General features: G+C 47.9%; 1 protein-coding gene across 1 annotated transcript; it reads right to left on the minus strand.

Annotated features, from left to right (window-relative positions):
- Positions 1-1,229: 1,229 nt before the first annotated feature.
- rpp40 (ribonuclease P/MRP 40 subunit) lies at positions 1,230-10,206 on the minus strand. Its single transcript, XM_080861104.1, has 8 exons — positions 10,045-10,206; positions 6,404-6,548; positions 6,010-6,078; positions 3,722-3,817; positions 2,145-2,267; positions 1,903-2,068; positions 1,687-1,821; positions 1,230-1,609 (listed from the first exon to the last, which is right to left on the minus strand). The coding sequence occupies exons 1-8, from the start codon at positions 10,162-10,164 to the stop codon at positions 1,411-1,413; spliced, it is 1,053 nt and encodes a 350-aa protein (XP_080717230.1). The 5' UTR covers positions 10,165-10,206; the 3' UTR covers positions 1,230-1,410.
- Between the last annotated feature and the right edge of the window lie 13,221 nt (positions 10,207-23,427).

Here is a 23,427-nt window from a genome sequence, read left to right on the forward strand (position 1 = left end):
ATCCGCCCCTGGGCGGGGCCAACTCCAGCTCCTGCACACCTGGGGCCTATTGCAGGCAATCAAGTCAGAGGGATTTAAACCACACGTTGATGTTCATTCACTGCCAGTTCGTCATCAACACATGTTGGTAACAGGCCTTATACTTCAAGTTCTTGCTGTGATCTATCTTGTTAACACGACTCTCTTGTGCTGCAGTTGCTGTATTCATCTTGGCTCACGCTCCACCTCCGGACTCAGGATACCAAGCAATCATTCTGAAAATCTCTCTGTGCCTCACCTGCCTGCCCTCACACTCCATCTGAAGCCCCGGATCTCAGGCCAGCCTTTCCACGCCACTCAGCCTCCCCTGGATTCTCATCACCCCCCTCTCAACACTCCATGTCCCCTACTGCAAGTGAGAATTGCTACTCTTACAACTGGCCACTTCAGAGCTGCCTCCACCACCTCCCTAACTCCTCTATCTTCTCTCTTCAGTGTGACTGTTCCCTGCTCAGCTCCACTCCGCATCTCAGGCCTCATTCCCTCGCCCTAGCCACGTTCCCCAGGCCACGCCTCGTCAAACTCCACGTCTTATTGTTTTTTTTGTCTTTGCTACGTTTTCTTTTTTGCACTTAAACCTAATAAATTGTTACATCATCTGCTGTCTCTGCTCTGGGTTTCTGCACCTGAGTCCTGTTCAGTACAGGCCACTCGGCCCCGTGTAACGAGGTGTAACGGCCGGTGTAACGAGGGTCGCATTTAAGAGTTTGATGATCACGTGACTTTGTTTTCTGCCATGAGCAGAATGGAGGAACGACGCTGCTCGTGAGCACAGGCGGTGCTTCCGCCCAAGTTTGGCTGATTGCTTCTTTTGACCTGAATACATCCTCATGTTCTGATTCTGCGTTAGTAGTTTTGTATTGTGACTGTTATTTGGAGCTCCTACTGTCCTCGCCATCTGTCTCCGTGTTCTGTTATCCTGTGTCCTCAGCCACGTCCCCGTTTTATTCTCAGTCTGTCTCGTATGTTTCACGTTCAGTTGCGCTTTCCTCTCATTACTCTGAGGGTAAGCGGCGTTCCCAGCTGTTTCCCATTCTCTCGTCATCCTCTGCGAATATTGTCCGAGTCTCTCGCTGTTCCTTGCTACACAGCCGTTGTCATGGCGAACTTCTTTCTTACTTTTGTGGTGCATTGTTCAGTTGTGATGCGTTGTCAGCTACACAGGAAGTGGTCAATAACCTGTCGCCAAAGACTAATCAGAAACCCCCCAGACACAATGACATCAGACTGACTTTATTCAAGCACATTTTATCGACACGTTTCTCAGGGTCTCAGAGTGGGCGTGGCCTCAGCTCAGCTTATTTAATCAAAACGTTTCTACAACGAAACCAATCAGAGTAAATTCTGCCCGCGCACAGGTACGCAGGTGCGTCAGGGCGGGCAGACGTCATGTGCTCCCGTGGCGAGGTGGAGCTGGTAGGTGTGGTCGTGGAACATCATCAGCGTGTAGAAGTTCTCTCCGCCCCTCAGGAAGCCGTGCTCGTGGTTGCTCCAGGATACCGGACTGTCAGCAAACCCGCGAACCGTCATGGACACCCAGGACGCCAGCCGAGGCTGCTCCACGTAACGTCTGTGGGACAGGTGAGCACAGGTGAGTCAGAACAGTCTGACAGAGGGCAGAGGTCACAGAGTCTGACAGGTGATCACCTAAGCTCCTGCAGCAGACGGTGGATGTCGTGTGGCAGCAGCATCCCGCTCACGGACACGCTCAGAGCGTGGCGATGTATCGTGTTCGGTTCGGGACAGACAAACGACGACAGGAAGCTGCCGGACGAGTTCTCGCTGACACCACAGAAGAAGAACTGTCAACATTGAAAACGTGACACAGCAGCGATGATGTCATAGCCCATCAGGAGGTCTCACCAGCTGATGCCAGCGTCAACGGCTCCTAGCCACTCCAGGAAACTGTGAGGGTCACATGACCGGGGGGCGGGGCAGGAGAGGTCCGTCAAAACGCTGCAGTTGACCTCCGGTCTGTGCTGCGACCAATCACATCGAGACAGGAGGGGCTGAAGAGAGGCCCCGCCCCCTGAAGAACACAGAACTGTGAGCAGAGTATTGTGGGAAACACACGGCAGGCTAACCTTGGTGATGAGGTCACTCACCTGGATGATGTGATAACAGGAAGTCTGTCTGCAGCTGAAGGCGGGACTTAAGACCTGTGAGGAGCCTCAGGTAGCTCCGCCTACCAGGAGCCATGCTGCTGTCAGTTAGATCCACAGATACCACTGCAGCAGACAGAGTAATCAGATTACAGGTGAGCAGTAATGAAATTATATGCTAATCAATAATATGTAATAGGGCTGCTCAATTAATCGAATTTTAATCACGATTACGATCTGGGCTTTCAACGATCATTAAAAATGACTGAGCCGATTATTAGCCCCTCCCTCATTTATCCGCGACACCTTAAAGGCCGGTCCGTGAAAATATTGTCGAGCATAAACCGTCCGTGGCGCAAAAAAGGTTGGAGACCGCTGATTAAGAGGACCCGAGGGAAGCTCGGAAAGCTAAGCAGAAGTTATTTGGAGAGGAGAGTGACTGCCGTTGGTTGAAAAGAGAGGTAAAAAAAACTTCAGTGGTGTTGCACACTATTTTATATTATTTTTTAAAGTCATTGTTAACCCTTTAAAGCCGGTCAGAGCAGCACGCTCCGTTTTGTGTAACTATTTTTAAATCCCTGTAGAACCTGAACCGTGTAAGCTAGCGCAATAATTTGTTTTGCATATGAAACCGGAGGAGTTGTACTTACATCTTATGCCATCAGCTTGTCCTCGGTCACGGTTTCCTTTCACATAAAGCTTTGCAAAAATTGCATAAAAAGCTCTTGCAGCAACAAAAACATAATATTCCAGAAACACGCTTTGCCGATCCGATCAGCTGTTCGTAACACTTCCCACATTGAAACAGACGTCAGCGCGAACTATTGCATGTCCGCCATTTCCTGGCCGAAACCGGAAGTGACGTCATTTTCGCGGAAATTGTAGTTTTTTTACTTGTAGGCCTTAAAAGCCTATACTGGTGTTTTTATAAGTCATGTTTGACTTTTCTGAATAGTTGCTGGGATGCTTAGAACTCAAATTGCACTGCTGGAAATAGTTTATTTTGATGCACCTGCTGTTTTCTTTGCAAATTTGCATCATAGGATTGTTTTTTCGTTTTTCCTGCAGTATATAAAAATTAATGTATCTCCAAAATAAAACTATGAAGACACTCAAAATAAATTTCCTGTTGTTGTAAACTATTTTTTGCAACTTTTTTGTATTTAAAGTTTTGAGGGATAAGCCTCTTAAATTTCTCCAAGTAGAAAAAAACCAAAAACGATTTTCAATTTTTTTGTAGTTTATTGCACTTTTTTGCAATTAATGTAGTTACTATGGACTTAATGCAGACATATTATTAAAATATGGGCTATAACAGTTGCATAGCAAATTGAAATGCTCCCACCAATGGCACTACAACATGTAAAAATATAATATAAGCTCTGGCAGACTTGGTTCTATAGTAGGTCTTAAAGGGTCTATAGTAGGTCTTAAATATCGTCAAATAATCGAGATCTCAATTTCAGTGAAAATAATCGTGATTATCATTTTTGCCATAATCGAGCAGCCCTAATATGTAATGTAATCCGATTACAATATCGTTTCAGAGTAATGAGACTACAAACGGGAAGAGGACAGACCGAATCTGGTGGCAGTTCTGTGCTTGAATCTGGACGGTTTCCCCTCGAAGCCCAAAATCTCAAACGAGTCTTTATCCAGAGAGAGGGTCAGGTGACCTGCAGACACACGGCATACTTTAAGCAGGAAACAGGAAGTGATGTCACATCCCTGCAGCAGACAGTTTTCTGTGTCAACTAAAACATGCTGAGCTGATTACCATCAGTCAGTAATTGGATTACCATTTACAGGTTACTGATCGAGTCACACCTGTCGCTCCCTTTAGACCGCCACACTGCGATTCTGTGGTCACGGTGTTCTGGGAATCCATCCTACCTGACAAACCATCCTACCTGTTGTTTCTACGCAATGCTCAACACGAAATTCAGTGGCGAACCGTCCTACCTTTGTGAATACAAGCTACAAACATACTCTGATGGGTAAAATTATGTGCCAAACCGTCCTACCTTTGTGAATGTGATGTACAAGCATACTTTAACAGCTATAATTCAGTGGCGAACCATCTTACCTTTGTTAATAAGAGCTAGAAACATACTCTGACGGGTATAAATACGTGTAAAACCATGCTACCTTTATGAATGTGAGCTACAAGCATACTCTGATGGGCAAAGTTAAGTGGCAAACCGTCATACCTACTTACATTTGTGCTGGAATTACTGTGTGACAGCAGAAATGTGCATAAACTACTTACGGTAGGACGTTTTGCCAAAGTAGGACGTTTTGTCAGAACAACGGCTTTATGGCGGTACGCACTAACAGAACAATACAGCAACTTCCTTTAAAAGGCGGAGTCAGGCACCTGCCGAGGTCACAGGTTACAGAAAAAGCAACGTGTTGTCATTGAGTCGGAGGAAAGGCCAGATTAAAGATGGCGGCTCATTAAAATGTAATCCATTTTTGTTTTGCTCGCTGCCATGTTGTCATTGCATCACCGATTACATCACCAGGATGTTAGAGGACGGCGCCCTGGCTCTAAATCAGCAGTCACGCTAATTACTCAGGAAAATGGCAGCAGGTGACGGCGACAGGTGACCAATGACAGCTCTCGAGCCAGTGAGGAGGCGGAGTCAGAACACTCTTATATCTGGTCTTTGTCTGAAAATGACCAAAGACCAGGAGAACGACAGAACTTTGGAGAGCTGCAGTTCAATCGTCGGCTCACTGAGCGGCTCCTCCACAACAGGAGGGAGTACAGCAAACGGTGATGGCGGCTGAAGGTGGAGGTGCTGATGGATGCCTGGACTCCTGGTTGTGCTTCAGTAAGAAACTGTTTATGATGGAGTAACGTGTGTGAGAAAGCGTTAAACCATCGTACAGTGCTGGATGATTGGTGTGCTCGGCCCGCCTCGCAGCGTGCAGCTACGTCTCTGCTAACAGGGCGGTGTGGGAGGGCTTTATCACCCAACGAGGAACAAACCCATCAAAGACGGCGGCGCACTCCGCCTCTCCTGCACACCGCCCTCCACAAACCCGAACACGAACCGCACCACCTGCCAAGCGACCAATCTGCCGCCATCAGGGAAACCTGAAACCTGCATCAGTCAGCGGGCAGATGAGACTCCATCTTCATCTCACCAGCGAGATCTTTCACTGGCCAATCAGCACGCAGCATTCCTGTGAGCAGTTCTGTCACATATCATGGAGTCCAGAAGGTCAGAGGTTCTCGTCAAATCAGGATCAACTACAATCTCCTGCAGATCTCCGCGGCTGAGAGGAGGGGGGTCTTTCATCAAACATCTGTTCTTCTGAACCGTTACAGAGGTGGGCGGAGCAATCCTGTTTGGAAGTTCATCCTGCTCCCTGACGACTCTGCAGCTTTCTTCAGCAGCTTCTTGTAGTACAGCTGTTGTAACCGTAGCGATACGCACAGATCCAACAAGCCAATCAGTGATTTCAAATCTTTATGTTATGACATCACATGGCTGACAGACACCGTGTGATTTAAAAACGCCACAGCATCCCGCCTCCACGCTCGAAAACACTTTGTTCCAGCTCTGCTCAGGTTCTCCTCTGGATCTTCCTGTCGCCACAAAGATGTGAAAAACCTGCCGCTTCGGTCTGATGTCACTTCCTGTAACGCTCCGCCTTCGCAGACAGACATTTACGAATGTAAAGACGAAGTTTGTCGTTTTCCTGGAGGAACCATTTCTGCGACGCCTCTGAACGAGGAGCATGTGTCCGCGTGAGCGCGCCCACTGTCTCAGTTTACCGTTTCGCCCCGTGACGATGACGTTCACTGTTAATGGGAGTGTTGGAAATAAAGGTTGGTTTACAAAAAAAGAAACGTTACCGTTTGGCATCAGTGCGACGCAGGTATCTTCATCGATGCGAGTCCTGTAGGACAGACCGAACACGGCACCTGAAATACAGACAGTCACGCAGTGAGGGCGTGGACAGGTGAGGGCGTGGACAGGTGAGGGCCTGTGTATGCGAGTCTGTTGCTATGGGTAGATATAAATTAGAGTTCAGAGCTGAAACTCAGAGACGGACGTCACAATAACTTGGTGACGATGACGTGATTCATATTTCTGCTCCTCTGGATTAACATGGAGCCTGTGCTCTTTATTCACCCGTTGCCATGGCAAAATTACAGAACTGACTCTGATCAGCTGTTTGGGAACCTTAGAGGCTTCTTTTCAAACTCTCTTCCTGGAATGGAGCTCAGGTGCGCACAGGTGTGTTACCGTGGTACACGGCCGTCTCCAAGAAGTGTCGGTCCAACAGCTCGTACACCGGCAGCTTCCTGATCAGGTAGAAGCTGCTGAAGTTGTTCAACACGGAGTCCAGGTGAGAGGGGGCGGAGCTACACTCAGGAAGCAGCACAGACACCTGCACAGTTGAAACAGCTGATGGTTAAAATCAAATATTTCAATTCATTCAGATTTTTTGTACTCAAAGCAGAAACGATGAGTGTAGCAGCGCAGTGTCAGGCGCACACGGTTGGATTGAAACATGTTTCCTCACCTCACCCAGCCCTGACCTCAGGTGACCTCAGAGTCAGCCGGGTTTCTGTACTCTGAAGATGCTTCACTTACTGCTACCTGGGGTTTATCACCATTGTCAGGTTTATATTATTGGATTGTCAATTATGCTTAGAAATATCTAATCATACATGCTTAGTTTTATAATCAACGTCATGTTGGTAGAGGTTTGATCCTCAGGAGTCTGCAAAGACTTTGTGTGCGTGTTCTGGCATTCACACTCACATCCTGGGGTCATGGGAAGAGGTCGTATCTTCTCTCGTTGATATATGGTGTAGCAAACACATCTATGTCTGTTTTAGGCGAAGTGCCTTTTGTTTAGATGAACTGCTGGACTTCCAGACCAGCAGGTTTAGGGAAGTCGTTTATGGGGTCACACTCTGACACACACGCGCACACACAATCAATCAATCAATCAATCAATCAATCAATCAATCAATCAGTCTTTATTTATAAAGCACCTTTCATACAAAAAATGTAGCACAAAGTGCTTTACATAGTTAAAAGCAGCCCACCCCACCCTCCAACTCACTCCCCACACTCTCATTAACATAAATGATGTGAATACACACATACCACCCACACACGCGCACACTTAAAGAGTAAAAATTGGGCTGGGCTCGCATGAGCCAAGTGAGGAAACACTATAACAGGGAGCCGTCTGCACCGGGAGCCGGTCACAGACCGCAGCCTCCAGGCTGGGCACACAGCAGGAGGGAGGCAAAGGAGCCCCCCAACCAGGCTGAGAGGACCCCAGAGACCCAGCAGCCACGGTCAATAACAGCCCCGGTGCAGAGAGCGCCCTCTGAGGAAACACTGGAGATATGACACAATAGGATATATACAGGGTAAAACGATAAAATAAATAAGAACGGGATACAATATAAATATAAATAGAGTAAGAAGATTAAAAAATGAATAAGAATAAAATCAATAAATATTAGGTAAAGTCTAAATTAATAATAGAATAACAGGATAGAATAAATAAGCATAAAATAAATAAACGCTAAGTAAAAGCTAAATTAAAAAGGTGGGTCTTGAGCCTGTTCTTAAAAACATGTACGTTCTCTGCGGCCCTGAGCTCCTCCGGCAGGCTGTTCCACAGACGAGGACCATACCACTGAAAAGCTGCCTCTCCGTGAGTATGTGTCCTGACTTTAGGGACAATCAAAAGGCCAGTACCAGAGGACCTCAGGGTCCGCGAGGGTTCGTATGGTACTCTTTGTGTTACGAGGTAGAGGACGAGAGCGACTGGGGTCAAGCGAAGCGTTTGTCGTGGTTCTCTCCCTCATGCATGAGTAACACGAAGAACTTTGCCTACTCGTGTCTTGCTTTGCTGTGTAGTAGGATTGTCTTGAACGTTCCTGCAAATAGGTTTATGCTACAAACCTATCAACCATGGTAAGTGATGCTGTACGCAGGGGTACTCCAGGAAGCAGGTTGGTTAATTGGTTTAGTTTGATTATTGTGACATCGACTCATTGAATCTGTTTTAAATGTATTTTGATTCTCAGCTTAAAGCTCACAAAACTACTTCAACACCAGCAAACAGCAGGTACACGCATTCCACACAAAGACGTAAACACAGAGCGTGGATCGTTCACAGATTCTGCAGGTTTCCTCACGCTGAGCTAAACTGACTGAACCAGCAGCCAAAGAAGATCCAAAGTACGCTTCAAACATCCTCATTCATCCCCTCGGACTTGGGCTCTGACTTCCTGCACAGCTCTCTCCCTCTCAGTGTGCTCACAGACCACCCGAGCTGCTCCCACAGGTGCTGGGTGGGGTTGAGGTCAGGACTGCAGATCCATAGTCTCCACTCAAAAATCAGTTTCTGTTTCAGAGCTCCTCACAGCACAGAAACAGCTTTAGTGACGGATACAAATCATTTGACCTTTCCCAGGACGTTCCAAGCACCGTTTAAGCACCGTTTCAAAAGTACCAGTTTGGCACCGGTATCAGATAAAACCTAAAAGATACCATCCCTACTGCTGCTGCACCCACACACTGAGGCCTGCTACACACACACACACACACACACACACACACACACTGAGCCCTGCTACACAAACACACACACACACACACACACACTGAGCCCTGCTACACACACACACACACACACACACACACACACACTGAGCCCTGCTACACACACACACACACACACACACACACACACACACACACAGAGCCCTGCTACACACACACACACACACACACACACACTGAGCCCTGCTACACACACACACACACACACACACTGAGCCCTGCTACACACACACACACACACACACACACACTGAGCCCTGCTACACAAACACACACACACACACACTGAGCCCTGCTACACACACACACACACACACACACTGAGCCCTGCTACACACACACACACACACACACACACACACACTGAGCCCTGCTACACAAACACACACACACACACACTGAGCCCTGCTACACACACACACACACACACACACACACACACTGAGCCCTGCTACACACACACACACACACACACACACACACACTGAGCCCTGCTACACAAACACACACACACACACACTGAGCCCTGCTACACACACACACACACACACACACACACACACACACACACACACACACACTGAGCCCTGCTACACACACACACACACACACACACACACACACTGAGCCCTGCTACACACACACACACACACACACACACACACACTGAGCCCTGCTACACACACACACACACACACACACACTGAGCCCTGCTACACACACACACACACACACACACACACACACACACACACAGAGCCCTGCTACACACACACACACACACACACACACACTGAGCCCTGCTACACACACACACACACACACACACACACACACACACACACAGAGCCCTGCTACACACACACACACACACACACACACACTGAGCCCTGCTACACACACACACACACACACACACACTGAGCCCTGCTACACACACACACACACACACACTGAGCCCTGCTACACACACACACACACACACACACACACACACTGAGCCTTGCTACACACACACACACACACACACACACACACACTCTGAGCCCTGCTACACACACACACACACACACACACACACACACACACACACACACACACACACTGAGCCTTGCTACACACACACACACACACACACACACACACACACACACACACACTCTGAGCCCTGCTCTACCCGTGACTGCTCTCCTTGCACTCCATCAAATGAACATGAAGCCGTCCGCGAGCCCACCGCTGTGAAGCTAACGGCTCGGAGGTGAAAGGTCAGAGGTGAATGGTGAGAGCGTCACCTGGTGGTTGAAGTGCAACTGCTGCACCTGCGCGCTGATCCGGTTCTTCGGGTCCAAGAAGCTGGAGCTCTCCGATACCAACAGAGTCCGCGGAGTCCGGTCCAGCTCCGAGGACGTCATTTTCTTCGGCTGCGAGTTAACTGCACGTGTTTCCGGCCGCGGCTTTTCAGCTTAGAAGTTTCCGGTAGCGAACCGGAAATGTTCGTTGATTTTATTTTGGAGGATATTCCGGTGTTCAGACTTTTTTTTTTAATGAACTTTATTTATAAACAACAGCATAACATACAAGGCACCATTATTAATTCAAATATCCTCGGCTGAGCGCTACAACGAGAAAAGAAAACAATAAACACAAAGCCAAAAAGAGTTGACAAAAAACGAAAGAACAGTCATTGAAGGAAACCAAAGGCACAAATAATATGAACAAAAAAGGGCAATCATGATCATTAAATAGGGAGGCTTCTTTTGAACATGGATTAAACTTATTAAATAATACAACACGTTTATGAGCTTTCTTGTTATTCACAAGTTTCTCAGCCATCTGTTTATACATGGTTTAGCTTCAAAGTATCTGCATTTGTGAATAAATTTTTTTCCCAGTAACAAAACCGTCCTAATCATCAAGTCAAAATCTGCATTCTCAGCAAGTATTCCAGATTTTATTACCGTCACCGTCAAATGTGGTAACTGAATTCTCCTGGACTGTAGCCAGCTCCACATGTCAGTCCAGAAGTGCACTGATTCACAGTAGAAAAACAAGTGATCCAGACTTTCAACATCATCTTCACAAAATGCGCAGGTGTTCACGTCTAAGTTAAATTTCCGTCTTAAGAATTCATTGGTTGGATAAACCTCATTAATGATTTTAAAGTGAATCTCTTTAACTTTAGGGGAAAGAGGAAGTGAGATATACTTTTTTCTTATCGCCTTAACCTCCATGGTCTCAAATTCTTTATGAATATAATTTCTTTTAACTGGATTAGGGCAAACTTCATTTATCAAAATATTCCTGATCACCTTGTTTGTAAACCTGCTGTCACCAAATTCAACTCCAGCTATGCAGAGCTGCCTCAGTCAAGGAGAAATTTTAGAGTGCACAATATCTTCTTTTATCTTTGATCTCAAAGGGACTGGGATGGCTTTCATCAGGGATTTATATCTCTTAGCAGTACATCTTACATCAAATTTCTCACAAAACGTCTCATGTTCCCATTCTCATCCATAAAATGAGCTACAGCCCAAATCCCTTTAGATCTTCATTCAAGGTTCAAGGTATAGTATATACATTGGGTGAATGTGCAGTAGTAGCAGCAAGCAGGTGAATTCTCTACATTAATAAGAATAGACATCTCACTATTTTACAGAATAGACATCCATGCATTCGCTTCCGCTTATCCTTTTCAGGGTCGCGGGGGGCGCTGGAGCCTATCCCAGCTGTCATAGGGCGAGAGGCGGGGTACACCCTGGACAGGGCGCCAGTCTGTCGCAGGGCCAACACACAGGGACAGACAACCATTCGCACTCACATTCACACCTAGTGACAATTTGGATTAACCAATTAACCTATCCCCACAAGCTGCATGTCTTTGGACGGTGGGAGGAAGCCGGAGTACCCGGAGAGAACCCACGCAAACACGGGGAGAACATGCAAACTCCACACAGAAAGATCCCGGCCTGATGGTGGAATTGAACTCAGGACCTTCTTGCTGTGAGGCAACAGTGCTAACCACCGTGCACGGTGGCACAGAATAGACAATATAAACATATTTAAAATTAAAGGAATTCATCCACGTACACAGATTTCCTACACAAACGGATATACCTGTTGTTCCATATAGGGGTGTTGTGAGGAGTAAAGTTATGTTTATAGATTAATGTCCAGTCGAGAAGGACCTGCTGATGGAAAGCTGAGAGTTTAACAGGTAACGAACTGCAATCAAGGTCACAACGTAACAAAAAGTCTATTCCACCCATTTTGCCAAAAATCACACTGGGAATAATGTTCCAAAAGGAATTTTTGTTCCTAATGAAAGATCTTAACCATTTCAATTTTAGTACACCATTCATAACATCAAAGTCAATGGCATTAGCCCCACCCTCTTCATAATTCTTAATCATATCATTTTTCTTTATATAATGACATTTGTTCCTCCATATGAACCTAAAATTAAGATTATTTATAGATTGAATTAGTTTTGGAGATGTGGGCAGAGAAAAGGCTGGATAGATGAGTCTGGACAGACTGTCCATGTTGGTTAGCAAGATTCTCCCAAACAGACTTATGTCCCTCTGCAGCCACCTGTTTAAAATCGACTTACACTTTTCTGTATTGGCACAGATATTCTTATTTTCTGTTGATGTCTTATCCTTGCAAATTACAATGCCCAGATACTTAACCTCTTTTTTTATCTGTATATTATTTATTGCTTGCAGGGGACACTCATGCAGAGCTAGTATCTCACATTTATTAATATTCAGCTGTAGGCCAGAAGCTTTGGAGAAGTGGTTGATCGCCTGTAAGGCTGAAGGAATCTGGTCCTCATTTCTTAGAAACAGGGTGGTATCATCTGCCAGCTGACTGATTATTATCTGTTCACCCATCACAGTTAACCCCTCAATGTGACTGTTTTTAATCAAAATAGACAACAGCTCAGCAACCATGATGAACAGAAGTGGTGAGCTGCTACATCCCTGCCGTATCCCTCTATTAACCTCAAACCTTGAACATGTACCATGTTCTAGCAAAACAGAGCTGTTGATGTCATTATATAGCATCTCTATAACATTATAAATTCCTCTTCAAAACCAAAAGACTGCAGAGTTTTTAATATGAACGGATGTTCAACTGAGTCAAATGCTTTGTAAAAATCCAAGAACAGGATGTATCCTCTCTCTTGGATTAATTCACTGTACTCAAGGAGGTCCAAAACCAGCCTAATATTGTTATGAATTAGTCTTCCTTTCAAAAAACCTGATTGTGTTTCACTGATAATGTTTGAGATGCCTTTCTTTAGCCTCTCGGCTCCAGCTGCAGACAGGATCTTATAGTCAGTGTTTAGTACAGTGATGGGTCTTAAATTGTCTAAAATTCTTTTATCCTTGCCCGATTTAGGGATCAGGGTTATCAACCCTTGTTTCATGCTCGGCATCAGTTCTTTCTTCTCTATCGATTCCTTTAATGCATCAAACAATAAAGTTCTTAGGTCCTTCCAGAAGAAATGATAAGAATTAGTAGTGAGTCCATCTGTCCCTGGGGACTTGTTTAATGCCATTTTCATGACCACCAAATCCAGTTCCTCAATTTTAAGCTCTGAATCACACAGATCTTTGAACGGCTTGTCAATACATGGGATGAGATCATGAATCTTATCAAAGAAACTATCAGAATCAGCTGCTGAATATTCTCAGGAGTACAATTTGGAATAAAAAGTGAAGACTTCCTTTTCAATCTCTCTGAAATCTTTACATTCAGTCCCATTTATCAACAAGCTTGAGATTAGATTTCTCTGCTGTCTACACTTTTCCAGCTTACTAAAATATGATGAGTTCTTTTCACCTGCCTCAATCCATTTGGCTCTGATCTTATAAAGGCACCCTGGGCTTTCTCTAGGTAAGGCGATCGTGGCTCAAGAGTTGGGAGTTCGTCTTGTAATCGGAAGGTTGCCGGTTCGAGCCCCAGCTTGGACAGTCTCAGTCGTTGTGTCCTTGGGCAAGACACTTCACCCGTTGCCTACTGGTGGTGGTCAGAGGGCCCGGTGGCGCCAGTGTCCAGCAGCCTCGCCTCTGTCAGTGCGCCCCAGGGTGGCTGTGGCTACAATGTAGCTGCCATCACCAGTGTGTGAATGTGTGGATGACTGGATATGTAAAGCGCTTTGGGGTCCTTAGGGACTAGTAAAGCGCTATATAAATACAGGCCATTTACCATAAAGATAGTCTAATTTAGTTTGTAACTCCATCAATTTATTCTTCTCTTACATGTTTAGTTTTTCTGTACTACAGCACTGAGTTATTTCACGAAGTAAATTACTTTCATATTCCCGTTTTCCCTGTTCAGTTCTTTGCAGAATTTTATAGTGAATTCTCTGATTTTGAATTTAACAAATTCCCATTTCTGTATATTACCCACTACTGAGTCATCATTTTTTATATCTGTAATTGTATGTCTAATTTTATCACAATACTCGTCCTTATTTAAAAGGCTGGCATTAAATTTCCAATATCCCCTGCTACTACGTCTCATCCTTGTTGGTGCTTTGGAGATTTTAGATTGTGAAGTACACCTCAAAATTTAATCGCTCACTAACCAATAATCAATTCTTGACCTGCTTCCTCCATTAGGTTTAAACCATGAATAACTCTTAACTCCAGGATTCAAACTTCTCCAAATGTCTGTAAAATTATTATCACTAGAGACGTTCTCAATAATGTTATTCTGTTGCCTCCTTCCTAAGCGAGGAGGCCATCTGTCCATCCACTCATCTGGTGTCATGTTCCAGTCTCCTCCTACTAGGATGTAATCTGTGGGGTACATAACTTTAAACTCTGAAATAACTTTTGTTAGATTTTCCAATAGACTTTTATTTTGACCCTCATTATTATGGCCGTAAAGATTCATGACAATTAGAAATATACCTTTGCACTTCAAAACTACAGTCAACCAATGGCCCTCTCTATCAGCTTTGTAAGTTATGATCTCGCCTGGGAACTTATTAAAACAAATCGCCACACCTCCAGATCTGTGAGATCCACGACTGAAAACAATCTTTCTCCCCGCTGGCTGTTCTCACTATTCAATTCAATTTTCAATTCAATTTTATTTATACAGCGCCAAATCACAACAGCAGTGGCCTCAAGGATGACAAACCATCCTACTTTGGCAAAACGTCCTACCGTAAGTAGTGTAACGTTCACAAGAACCAGACGGTTGGGTCTCAGTTCGTCCGTTTATTCGGCACATAAGCAAGCGGGTTGCTAACTCAGGGGAGAGCGCCCTCGTGCTACACCTCTCTTCAGCCTGGCACCCACACAACACAGAACCCAGGTCCCCCCTCCCCTTCCTCCACACCACCCTCCCTACTTCCTGCAGCACAACCAAACATGAATCTTAAAAGAACAACAACAGTGTGCAAAGATAACCAACATGTGCAATAACACTTAACCATCGTTACACTGCCCCCCCCAGCAATAAGTTCCTCGTCCCCGAGGGAACGACACAGTCTCTGAGGCGGGGTGGTAGCCTACGTTCCCTCCTTGACCTCCTGAGCCCCTGAGGTGGGCGCGGAGCGTCGGGGCTTTGGGGTGAAGAGTCCGAGGGAGGGGAACGCAGCCCCGGTCGGGGGCCCCTCTGAGCAGGGTCACGGACGCTCTGTACACGTCCCTCTGGAAAGGAGGGGAGGGACTGCCCTCTGTAGGGGGCCATCTGGTCTCTGTGCAGCGCTACTATCCTCCCCCTAGGAGGCAACTGCACCCTGTAAACAACCTCCCCCACTCGCTCTAGGACGCTGCAAGGCCCCACCCAGCTGCTATCCAGTTTAGGACACCGTCCCTTCTTTCTCTTTGGGCTGTAGACCCACACCAGCTCCCCAGCACGGAAGTGCCTCCCCTTAGTGGTGATGTCATAATTCCTCTTTTGGCGCAGGCCTGCCTTCGCCAGCTGCTCCCGGGCGTAGGAATGTGCAGAATCCAGCCGGTCCTGCAGCTTCCTTGCGTAGTCCCGGCCTGGTGGTGCTTCTGGCGCGTCCGGGGGCTTCCCAAAAGCCAACTCTGCAGGAGTTCTCAGCTCTCTCCCTAACATGAGCAGGGCAGGCGTACATTGGGTGGAGTCTTGCACTGCCGACCTGTAGGCCATGAGGATAAGGGGAAGATGGTAGTCCCAGTCCCGTTGGTGTTCTGAGGTAAGGATGGCTAGCTGCTGGGCCAGCGTCCTGTTAAACCTTTCCACCAGTCCATCGCTTTGGGGGTGAAGTGGGGTGGTGCGGGTCTTCTTAATCCCAAGGCGGTCACACATGGCAGCAAATACCTTGGACTCAAAGTTACGCCCCTGGTCACTGTGGAGGGTCTCTGCTGTTCCAAAGCGGCTGAACATCCCCTCCACTAATACATCAGCGACAGTCTCAGCCTCCTGATCTGGGATGGCGTATGCTTCCGGCCACTTGGTAAAATAGTCCATGGCCACAAGAACATAGCGGTTTCCTCTGTCTGTGCGAGGAAATGGGCCCATGACGTCCACAGCTACTCGCTCCATTGGAGCCCCTGCTGGTTGCTGCTGAAGCTGAGCCCGGGACTGGTCCTGTGGCCCTTTGTGTGAGGAACATGCATCACAGCTGCGGCAAAAGTCCTCCACATCCCTCCGCTGTTGACCCCAGTAATAGCCCTGGCGGAGGCGGCGGAGAGTCTTAGAGACCCCAAAGTGGCCGGAGCCAGTGCGCCCATGGCAGGCTTCCAGCACCGCTGACCTCAGCGACCTTGGCACCACAACCTGCCACCTCTCCTCCCCCGTGGCAGGATCCTTCCAGGCACGCTCCAACACCCCCTCCTTCAGCCTGAGAGCTGCAAACTTGGCCCATAGCCCCCTGGTACAGATGGAAAACCCAGTGACCTCATCCCAAAGGGGTTGCTCCCCCTTCTCCAGCCACTGCAGGACCGGCAGCAGGTCTGTGTCTTGTTCCTGCCGTGCCCTCCACTCCGCTGCATCCACCACCAGAAGAGCCCTGCAGGCGAGCTGTGCTGCTCCGTCTATTGTCGTGAGTTCCCGCTCTATTTCCTCTCGCTTCTCACAGTAACGGCAGCCAGCTGCAGCACATGGGCGGCGAGAGAGGGCGTCTGCGTTAGAATGGTGCGTCCCTGCTCTGTGCTCCACAGTGAAATTGAAGGCTTGGAGCTCCTCCAGCCAGCGAGCCACCTGCCCCTCTGGCTCCCTGAAAGACATCAGCCACTGAAGGGCAGCATGATCAGTTCTGATAACAAATGCTGTGCCGCACAGGTAGTACTTAAAGTGTCTCACCCCTGCCACCACAGCCAGCAGCTCTCGTCGTGTGACACAGTAGCGCCGCTCACTCCTGTTCAGGACCCGACTGAAGTACGCCACCACCTTCTCACCTTCCGGCCCAACCTGCGACAACACAGCTCCCAGCCCCACATTACTTGCGTCAGTGTCCAGGACAAAAGGCAGGGTGGGGTCAGGGGGGGCGAGGACTGGGGACTCTGTCAGCGATTTGCGGAGGGTGTTGAACGCCTGCTGACAGTCCTGGGTCCAGATGAAGTCACGGTCCTTCTGCAGCAGGTGGAAGAGTGGTGCGGCTATGGAGGAAAAGCCCTTCACAAACCTCCTGTAATAAGACGCCAGTCCTAGGAAGCTTTTGAGCTGTTTCTGGTCTGCTGGTGTGGGCCACTCGGTAATGGTGTGAATTTTTTCCTCCAAAGTGCTGATGCCCTCACGACCCAGCTTGTGGCCCAGAAACTCCACCTCCCTCCTCATGAAGTGGCACTTGTCGGGATGCAGCTTCAGGCCTGCAGCCGCCACCCTCTCCAACACTTGTCTCAGGGCATCCAGGGCAGCATCAAAGGAGCTCCCGTGCACTAGAAGATCATCCAGGTAAACCAGACACCGTTGCCGTGGGACGCCAGCCAGCACACTGTCCATAAGCCTCTCGAAGGTCGCAGGAGCGTTGCAAAGACCAAAGCTCAGGACTTTGAACTGCCATAGTCCCCTGTTAGTGCAGAAGGCTGTCTTCGGTCTGGATTCCGGGGACAGTGGCACCTGCCAGTAGCCACTCCGCAGGTCCAGGGTGGAGAACCAGGAGGACCCGGCTACTAAGTCGAGAGACTCATCAATCCTGGGAAGGGGGTAAGAGTCCTTCTTCGTCACTTTGTTGAGTGGTCTGTAGTCCACACAGAAACGCATCCTAGGACTTTTTTTCTTAGGCACCATCACCACCGCGGAGGCCCACGGGCTATCAGATGGCTCTATGATGCCCGCCTTCATCATTTCACACAACTCTCTGTCTGCAGCCTCCTGATGAGCCAGGGGCAGGCGGCGGGGGCGCACTTTAATAGGCTGGGCATCCCCGGTCTCAATGACGTGCTCTACCAAGTGTGTCAAGCCAACATCACTTTCTTTCAGGGCAAAAATGTCACTAAACTCTTTTAGTACCTGCCATAGACTCTCTTGCTGCTGTGGAGTCAGCCCCTCACAGTTCTTTGACCAGATACTCCTCACTGCTGAGAGCCTCTCCTCCTCCTCCGCTCGCTGTTCTGCTGGCGGGTCTGCAGGGGTCTCTGCGGTGGAGGTGGACGCCGCGGCAGATGCTGTGCAGACCGGGGGGGGAATAAGCGGCACCTTCTTCCCATCAGGGAGTGCGAGGAAGCCTTTGCCTAAGTCCAGTACACCACCAATGGCTCGTAAAAAATCCAGCCCAAGGATGCAGGCGTCCTGCACGTCAGCCACCCAGGCAGCATAAGACACACCGAGGTCCCCCACCTTGAACTGGAACACTCCCCTCCCTCTCATTGGGGCCAGATCACCGGTCACAGTCTTAAGTTGCACATTAGTCGGTTGCACAGCAGCTCCGGGTGGGACAACATCGGGTCGGACCAGCGTTGCATTGGACCCCGTGTCCAGCAGGGCCGTACAGGACACCCCCGCAATCGTCACTGGAACATGGCAAAAGCCGCCAACCTGGGTCCAGCCCACAGCGATGGCCGCACCAGGTGGGGGTGGCGGTGGAGTGGGGATGTCGTTCTCCCAGGCCCGTGTACTCCCGCCTACACGGGCCCATGGGCGTTTCCCTGAACCGCTGCAAGCTTGGGGCACTGCCTGATGAGGTGTCCGACTTGTCCACATCCCCAGCAGCTCTGCGGTCGGCGGTGTGGGCCAGCCCGAGGGGAAGGCGACTGCAGCGAAGCCGCCTGCACCAAACTGCACAGGCCCGCTGGCGTCTCCGTCTGTTCCACAGGTGCTGACACAGCCCTCACCACGTGTGCGTCATCAGCGCCCCCAGAGGATCCCGCAAGCATCTCCCTCTCCAACGCTAGCTCCAGGGCTGCACTGAGTGTGGCCGGCCGAGCAAGCTGAGTTTGCATACGGAGCTCTTTAGGGCTCAGGGCCTGCAGGAACTGGTCCCGAGCTAACTCCGCCTGCACTGATGGTGGCATGCTGTCATACGCCCTCCGGCAAAGGCACTCGACTTCATGGGCCAAAATGCGGAGGGGCTCACCTGGCAATCTGCGTCTGTTGTGGAACTCTGACCTCAGCAGCACTGGTTGGTTATACTGCCCGAAGCGCCTCTGAAGTGCTCCGACCAGAGCATTATAATCTCCCCTCTGCTCCTCGGTTAGCAGCAGCAGGCATGCAGCTGCATCCTCACACAGGCACAAAGCCAACTGGAGAGCTTTATGTTCCTCAGACCAGCCAGCTGCAACAGCTAACAGCTCGAACTGTGCGATAAACACTTCCCATGGCGTCTTGCCGCTGAACTTAGGCGTTTTTATATGCGCTGCAGCTTGCTGGGCGCCGCCATGTTTGTTTACATCACGTGACGGCGCGCCAAGCGAGGTCGACTCCTTCCCGCCGGAATCGCGGCCGCTGTGCGAACAGTTCCCGAGCCTAGTCAAACCTGGAGAAAATCCAGCCTCGGCAGACAGCCGCAGCGCCGTTTCCCTCACTCCATGGGCGGGCGAGCGCGGACGAACCTCCCTCTCCTCCGTCTCCTTCTTAATCCTGCCCGGCAACATCCTCGTCTCGTAACGGCAAGCGTCGCCAGCAACAGGGTGTCGGGCGTTCTGGGGTTCTTTTTTCTTTCTTCACTTCTGACACCAATGTAACGTTCACAAGAACCAGACGGTTGGGTCTCAGTTCGTCCGTTTATTCGGCACATAAGCAAGCGGGTTGCTAACTCAGGGGAGAGCGCCCTCGTGCTACACCTCTCTTCAGCCTGGCACCCACACAACACAGAACCCAGGTCCCCCCTCCCCTTCCTCCACACCACCCTCCCTACTTCCTGCAGCACAACCAAACATGAATCTTAAAAGAACAACAACAGTGTGCAAAGATAACCAACATGTGCAATAACACTTAACCATCGTTACAGTAGTTTATGCACATTTCTACTGTCACAGAGCAATTCCAGCACGAATTTAAGTAGGTATGATGGAGTGCCTCTCAACGTTACCCTTCAGAGTATGATTGTAGCCCATATTCATGAAGCCAGGATGGTTTGCCACTTCATTTTACCCGATAAAGTATGCTTGTAGGTAACATTCACAAAGGTAGCATGGTTTGGCACTTAATTTTACCCGTCAGAGAATTTTTCTAGCTGTTATTCACAAAGGTAGGATGGTTCGCCTCTCAATTTCGTGTTGTACGCATGCGCAGAAACAACGGGTAGGATGATTTGTCAGGTAGGATGGATTCCCAGAACACCACTTCCTCTGGAAAAACGGGACACATTACATCAGAAAAAGTGTATTGATGAATGACTATGAACACGGTGGTCTCAATGTTTTGGATTTTACTACTCTAAACAATACATTTAAGATTAATTGGGCGAAACATATCCCTAAAAATCAGGTCTCCATCTGGAATTTTATTCCTCACTACATTTTCTCTAAGTTTGGGGGTCTAAGTTTTGTCTTAGGTTGTGATTGTAATATAGATAAGCTTCCAGAAAAGCTCTCGATGTTTCACAAACAAGTTCTATTAGCTTGGTCCCTTATATATAAACACAACTTTACACCCCATACGTATTCAATTTGGAATAATAGGAACATAGTGCATAAAAATAAATCATTATTTTTTTCTAGGTGGGTTGAGAAACAGATTGTTTTAGTGAATCAGCTGTTTAAGCAAGATGGCGCCGGTGTGCATGGCTGACCGTCTCCGACCACGTCTTCGCCTCGGCGTTGTACTTCTCGTTGTTTTATCTTTGGTTTTATGTTCTCTAGGTGATTGTACACTAATAACTTATGACAGAGACACGCTCCTGAATCTTCGGTTTTCCTGTTCTCAACGACCTGACTGCCTTGGGACCGCCGGTGCCGCTATCCCCCTGATGCCTGTCTCCCCTACCTATGTGACCTATCCTCCTCTTCCCATGCTCCGTAGGAAACGCTTCAGGAAACGGGGTAGGAGGAGCGGCGTCCGTGTCCGCGTTAAGGTTTATATCAGAGCCATGGCTATGGACTTCCCTTCTACAAGCCGTGAGCTATCCTGTTTCTTCCACTATCTCAGCAGCCACTCTGCGGCTAGACTGCTAACCCACCGTTGGATTTGCTCCGTCAGCCTTCAAACCTACCCTGCTCGCCCAGTGGCTTACCACTCTGCCCGATTTTGGATAACACCGCCTGGCCGCGGTGTTCAACATAACAACCTTTGCTCCTTGCGACGGGCTACTACAAAGGTCCTGGCCCCCCGGATTCGGATGGCCTTATTTAATGTCAGGTCTCTTTCAAATAAGGCCTTCCTCCTAAATGACTTTTTTCTCACCTCGGGACTGGATGTCCTATTTCTAACGGAGACCTGGACTTCTCCGGGTGAGTTCATCCCCTTCTCTGAGCTTCTACCTCCTGACTGTGCCTTCTTTAGCTCACCTAGGCTAACTGGTAGAGGTGGTGGCTTAGCCTCGGTTTTCAATAATAAACATGATGCACGGCTGCTATCCTCTCCAACCTATTCCAGTTTTGAAGTTCAGCTATTGGAACTGACGGGCTCTCGGACCACTTTGTGTGTCGTGGTCTATCGTCCGCCTAAATATCATAAGATGTTTATCTCTGAATTTGCTGATTTTTTGGGATCCGTTCTTTTTAAATATGATGCTGTTATTGTTTCTGGAGATTTTAACATTCATGTTTGCTGTATGAATGACCAATTGGCTAAAGATTTTCTTGTGCTGACTGATTCTTTTAATCTTATTCAGTGGGTGAATGAGCCTACCCATGTTCAAGGCCACACCCTTGATTTGGTTTTTTCATTCAATGTGGACATTTGCATTAAGGAAATCAGGAATACTGGTCTCTCTGATCATTCCCCGGTCATCTTCGATGTAGACCTGGGTGATACTGGACAATACCTAAACTCTCCTCTTTATCCTACGCGCACTATTAATGCTAATACTGTGGTCAACTTTATTACGTCTTTTGTTAACTCCCCATTTAGTATGCTGGATTGTTCTTCCCCACACACACTTGAGAACTCTACTAATACTCTTTTAACCACCTGTTCCTCGATTCTTAACATTGTTGCACCCATCAAAATGAAACGCCCTAGAACTTTCTCACAATGCTGGTTAAATGATTCTGTTCGTGCCCTACGACGTATATGTCGGCGTGATGAGAGGAAGTGGAGGAGTGATAGACTTCAGTCTTCTTATGATATTTTACGTATTAGCCGCTCGAAGTTCCAAACTGCTGCCAGAACGGCTAAAGCGGCTTTTCTCTCTAAAATTATTACCACTAATGGTGATAATCCACGAATTCTATTTAAAATTTTTAACTCTGTGGTGAACCCCCGTCCCTCTATGCCACTGCTGTCTTCCCCGGGTCTTTGTGGAAAATTCTCAAACTATTTTTTAGATAAAGTTTTATCCCTTAGATCTACTCTTCCTCTGGTGACTGATTGTATGTCTACTCCTGATTGTTCGGCCACCTTTTATCAATTTGAACCCGTTTCTCTCTCCACTCTGAAGCGTCTAATTGATAAATTGAACAATACTAACTGTGTACATGATGCTCTCCCATCCCGTATTGTTAAGGATTGTTTCAGTGTAATTGGACCTTGTTTATTGTCCATATTGAACTTCTCCTTGCTTTCTGGCTATGTACCTTCAGCTCTCAAGCATGCCATAATCCAACCTGTTCTAAAAAAAAGGAACCTTGAGCTTAGTGATTTTGCCAATTTTAGGCCAATTTCTAAGCTTCCCTTTCTGGCTAAAATACTTGAGAAGGTGGTTCTGCTCCAACTGCAGACCTACCTTGATGAGAATAATATAAATGATAAATTTCAATCGGCCTTCAAACAACATCACAGCACAGAATCAGCATTGCTTCGTGTTTTCAATGATCTCCTACTAATGGCTGACAACGGACGCCCCTCAGTCTTAGTGCTTTTGGATCTATCATCGGCATTTGACATGGTTGACCATAATATCTTATTAGCGAGACTTGAGCACACTGTAGGCATCAAGGGCGCTGCCCTGGATTGGTTTAAATCCTATCTCTCCAATCGGCTCTCTACGGTACATCTGGCTACATCCTCTTCCTCGGCTGTACCTGTTTGCTGTGGTGTCCCCCAGGGATCTGTGCTGGGCCCTACCCTTTTCTCATTATACTTGCTTCCTTTAAGTGCCATCTTTGAGAAATACCATATTGCTTATCACTATTATGCAGATG

The sequence above is a fragment of the Rhamphochromis sp. 'chilingali' genome (genome assembly GCF_963969265.1).
Source record: "Rhamphochromis sp. 'chilingali' genome assembly, chromosome: 16".
In the NCBI taxonomy this organism is placed as follows: domain Eukaryota; kingdom Metazoa; phylum Chordata; class Actinopteri; order Cichliformes; family Cichlidae; genus Rhamphochromis; species Rhamphochromis sp. 'chilingali'.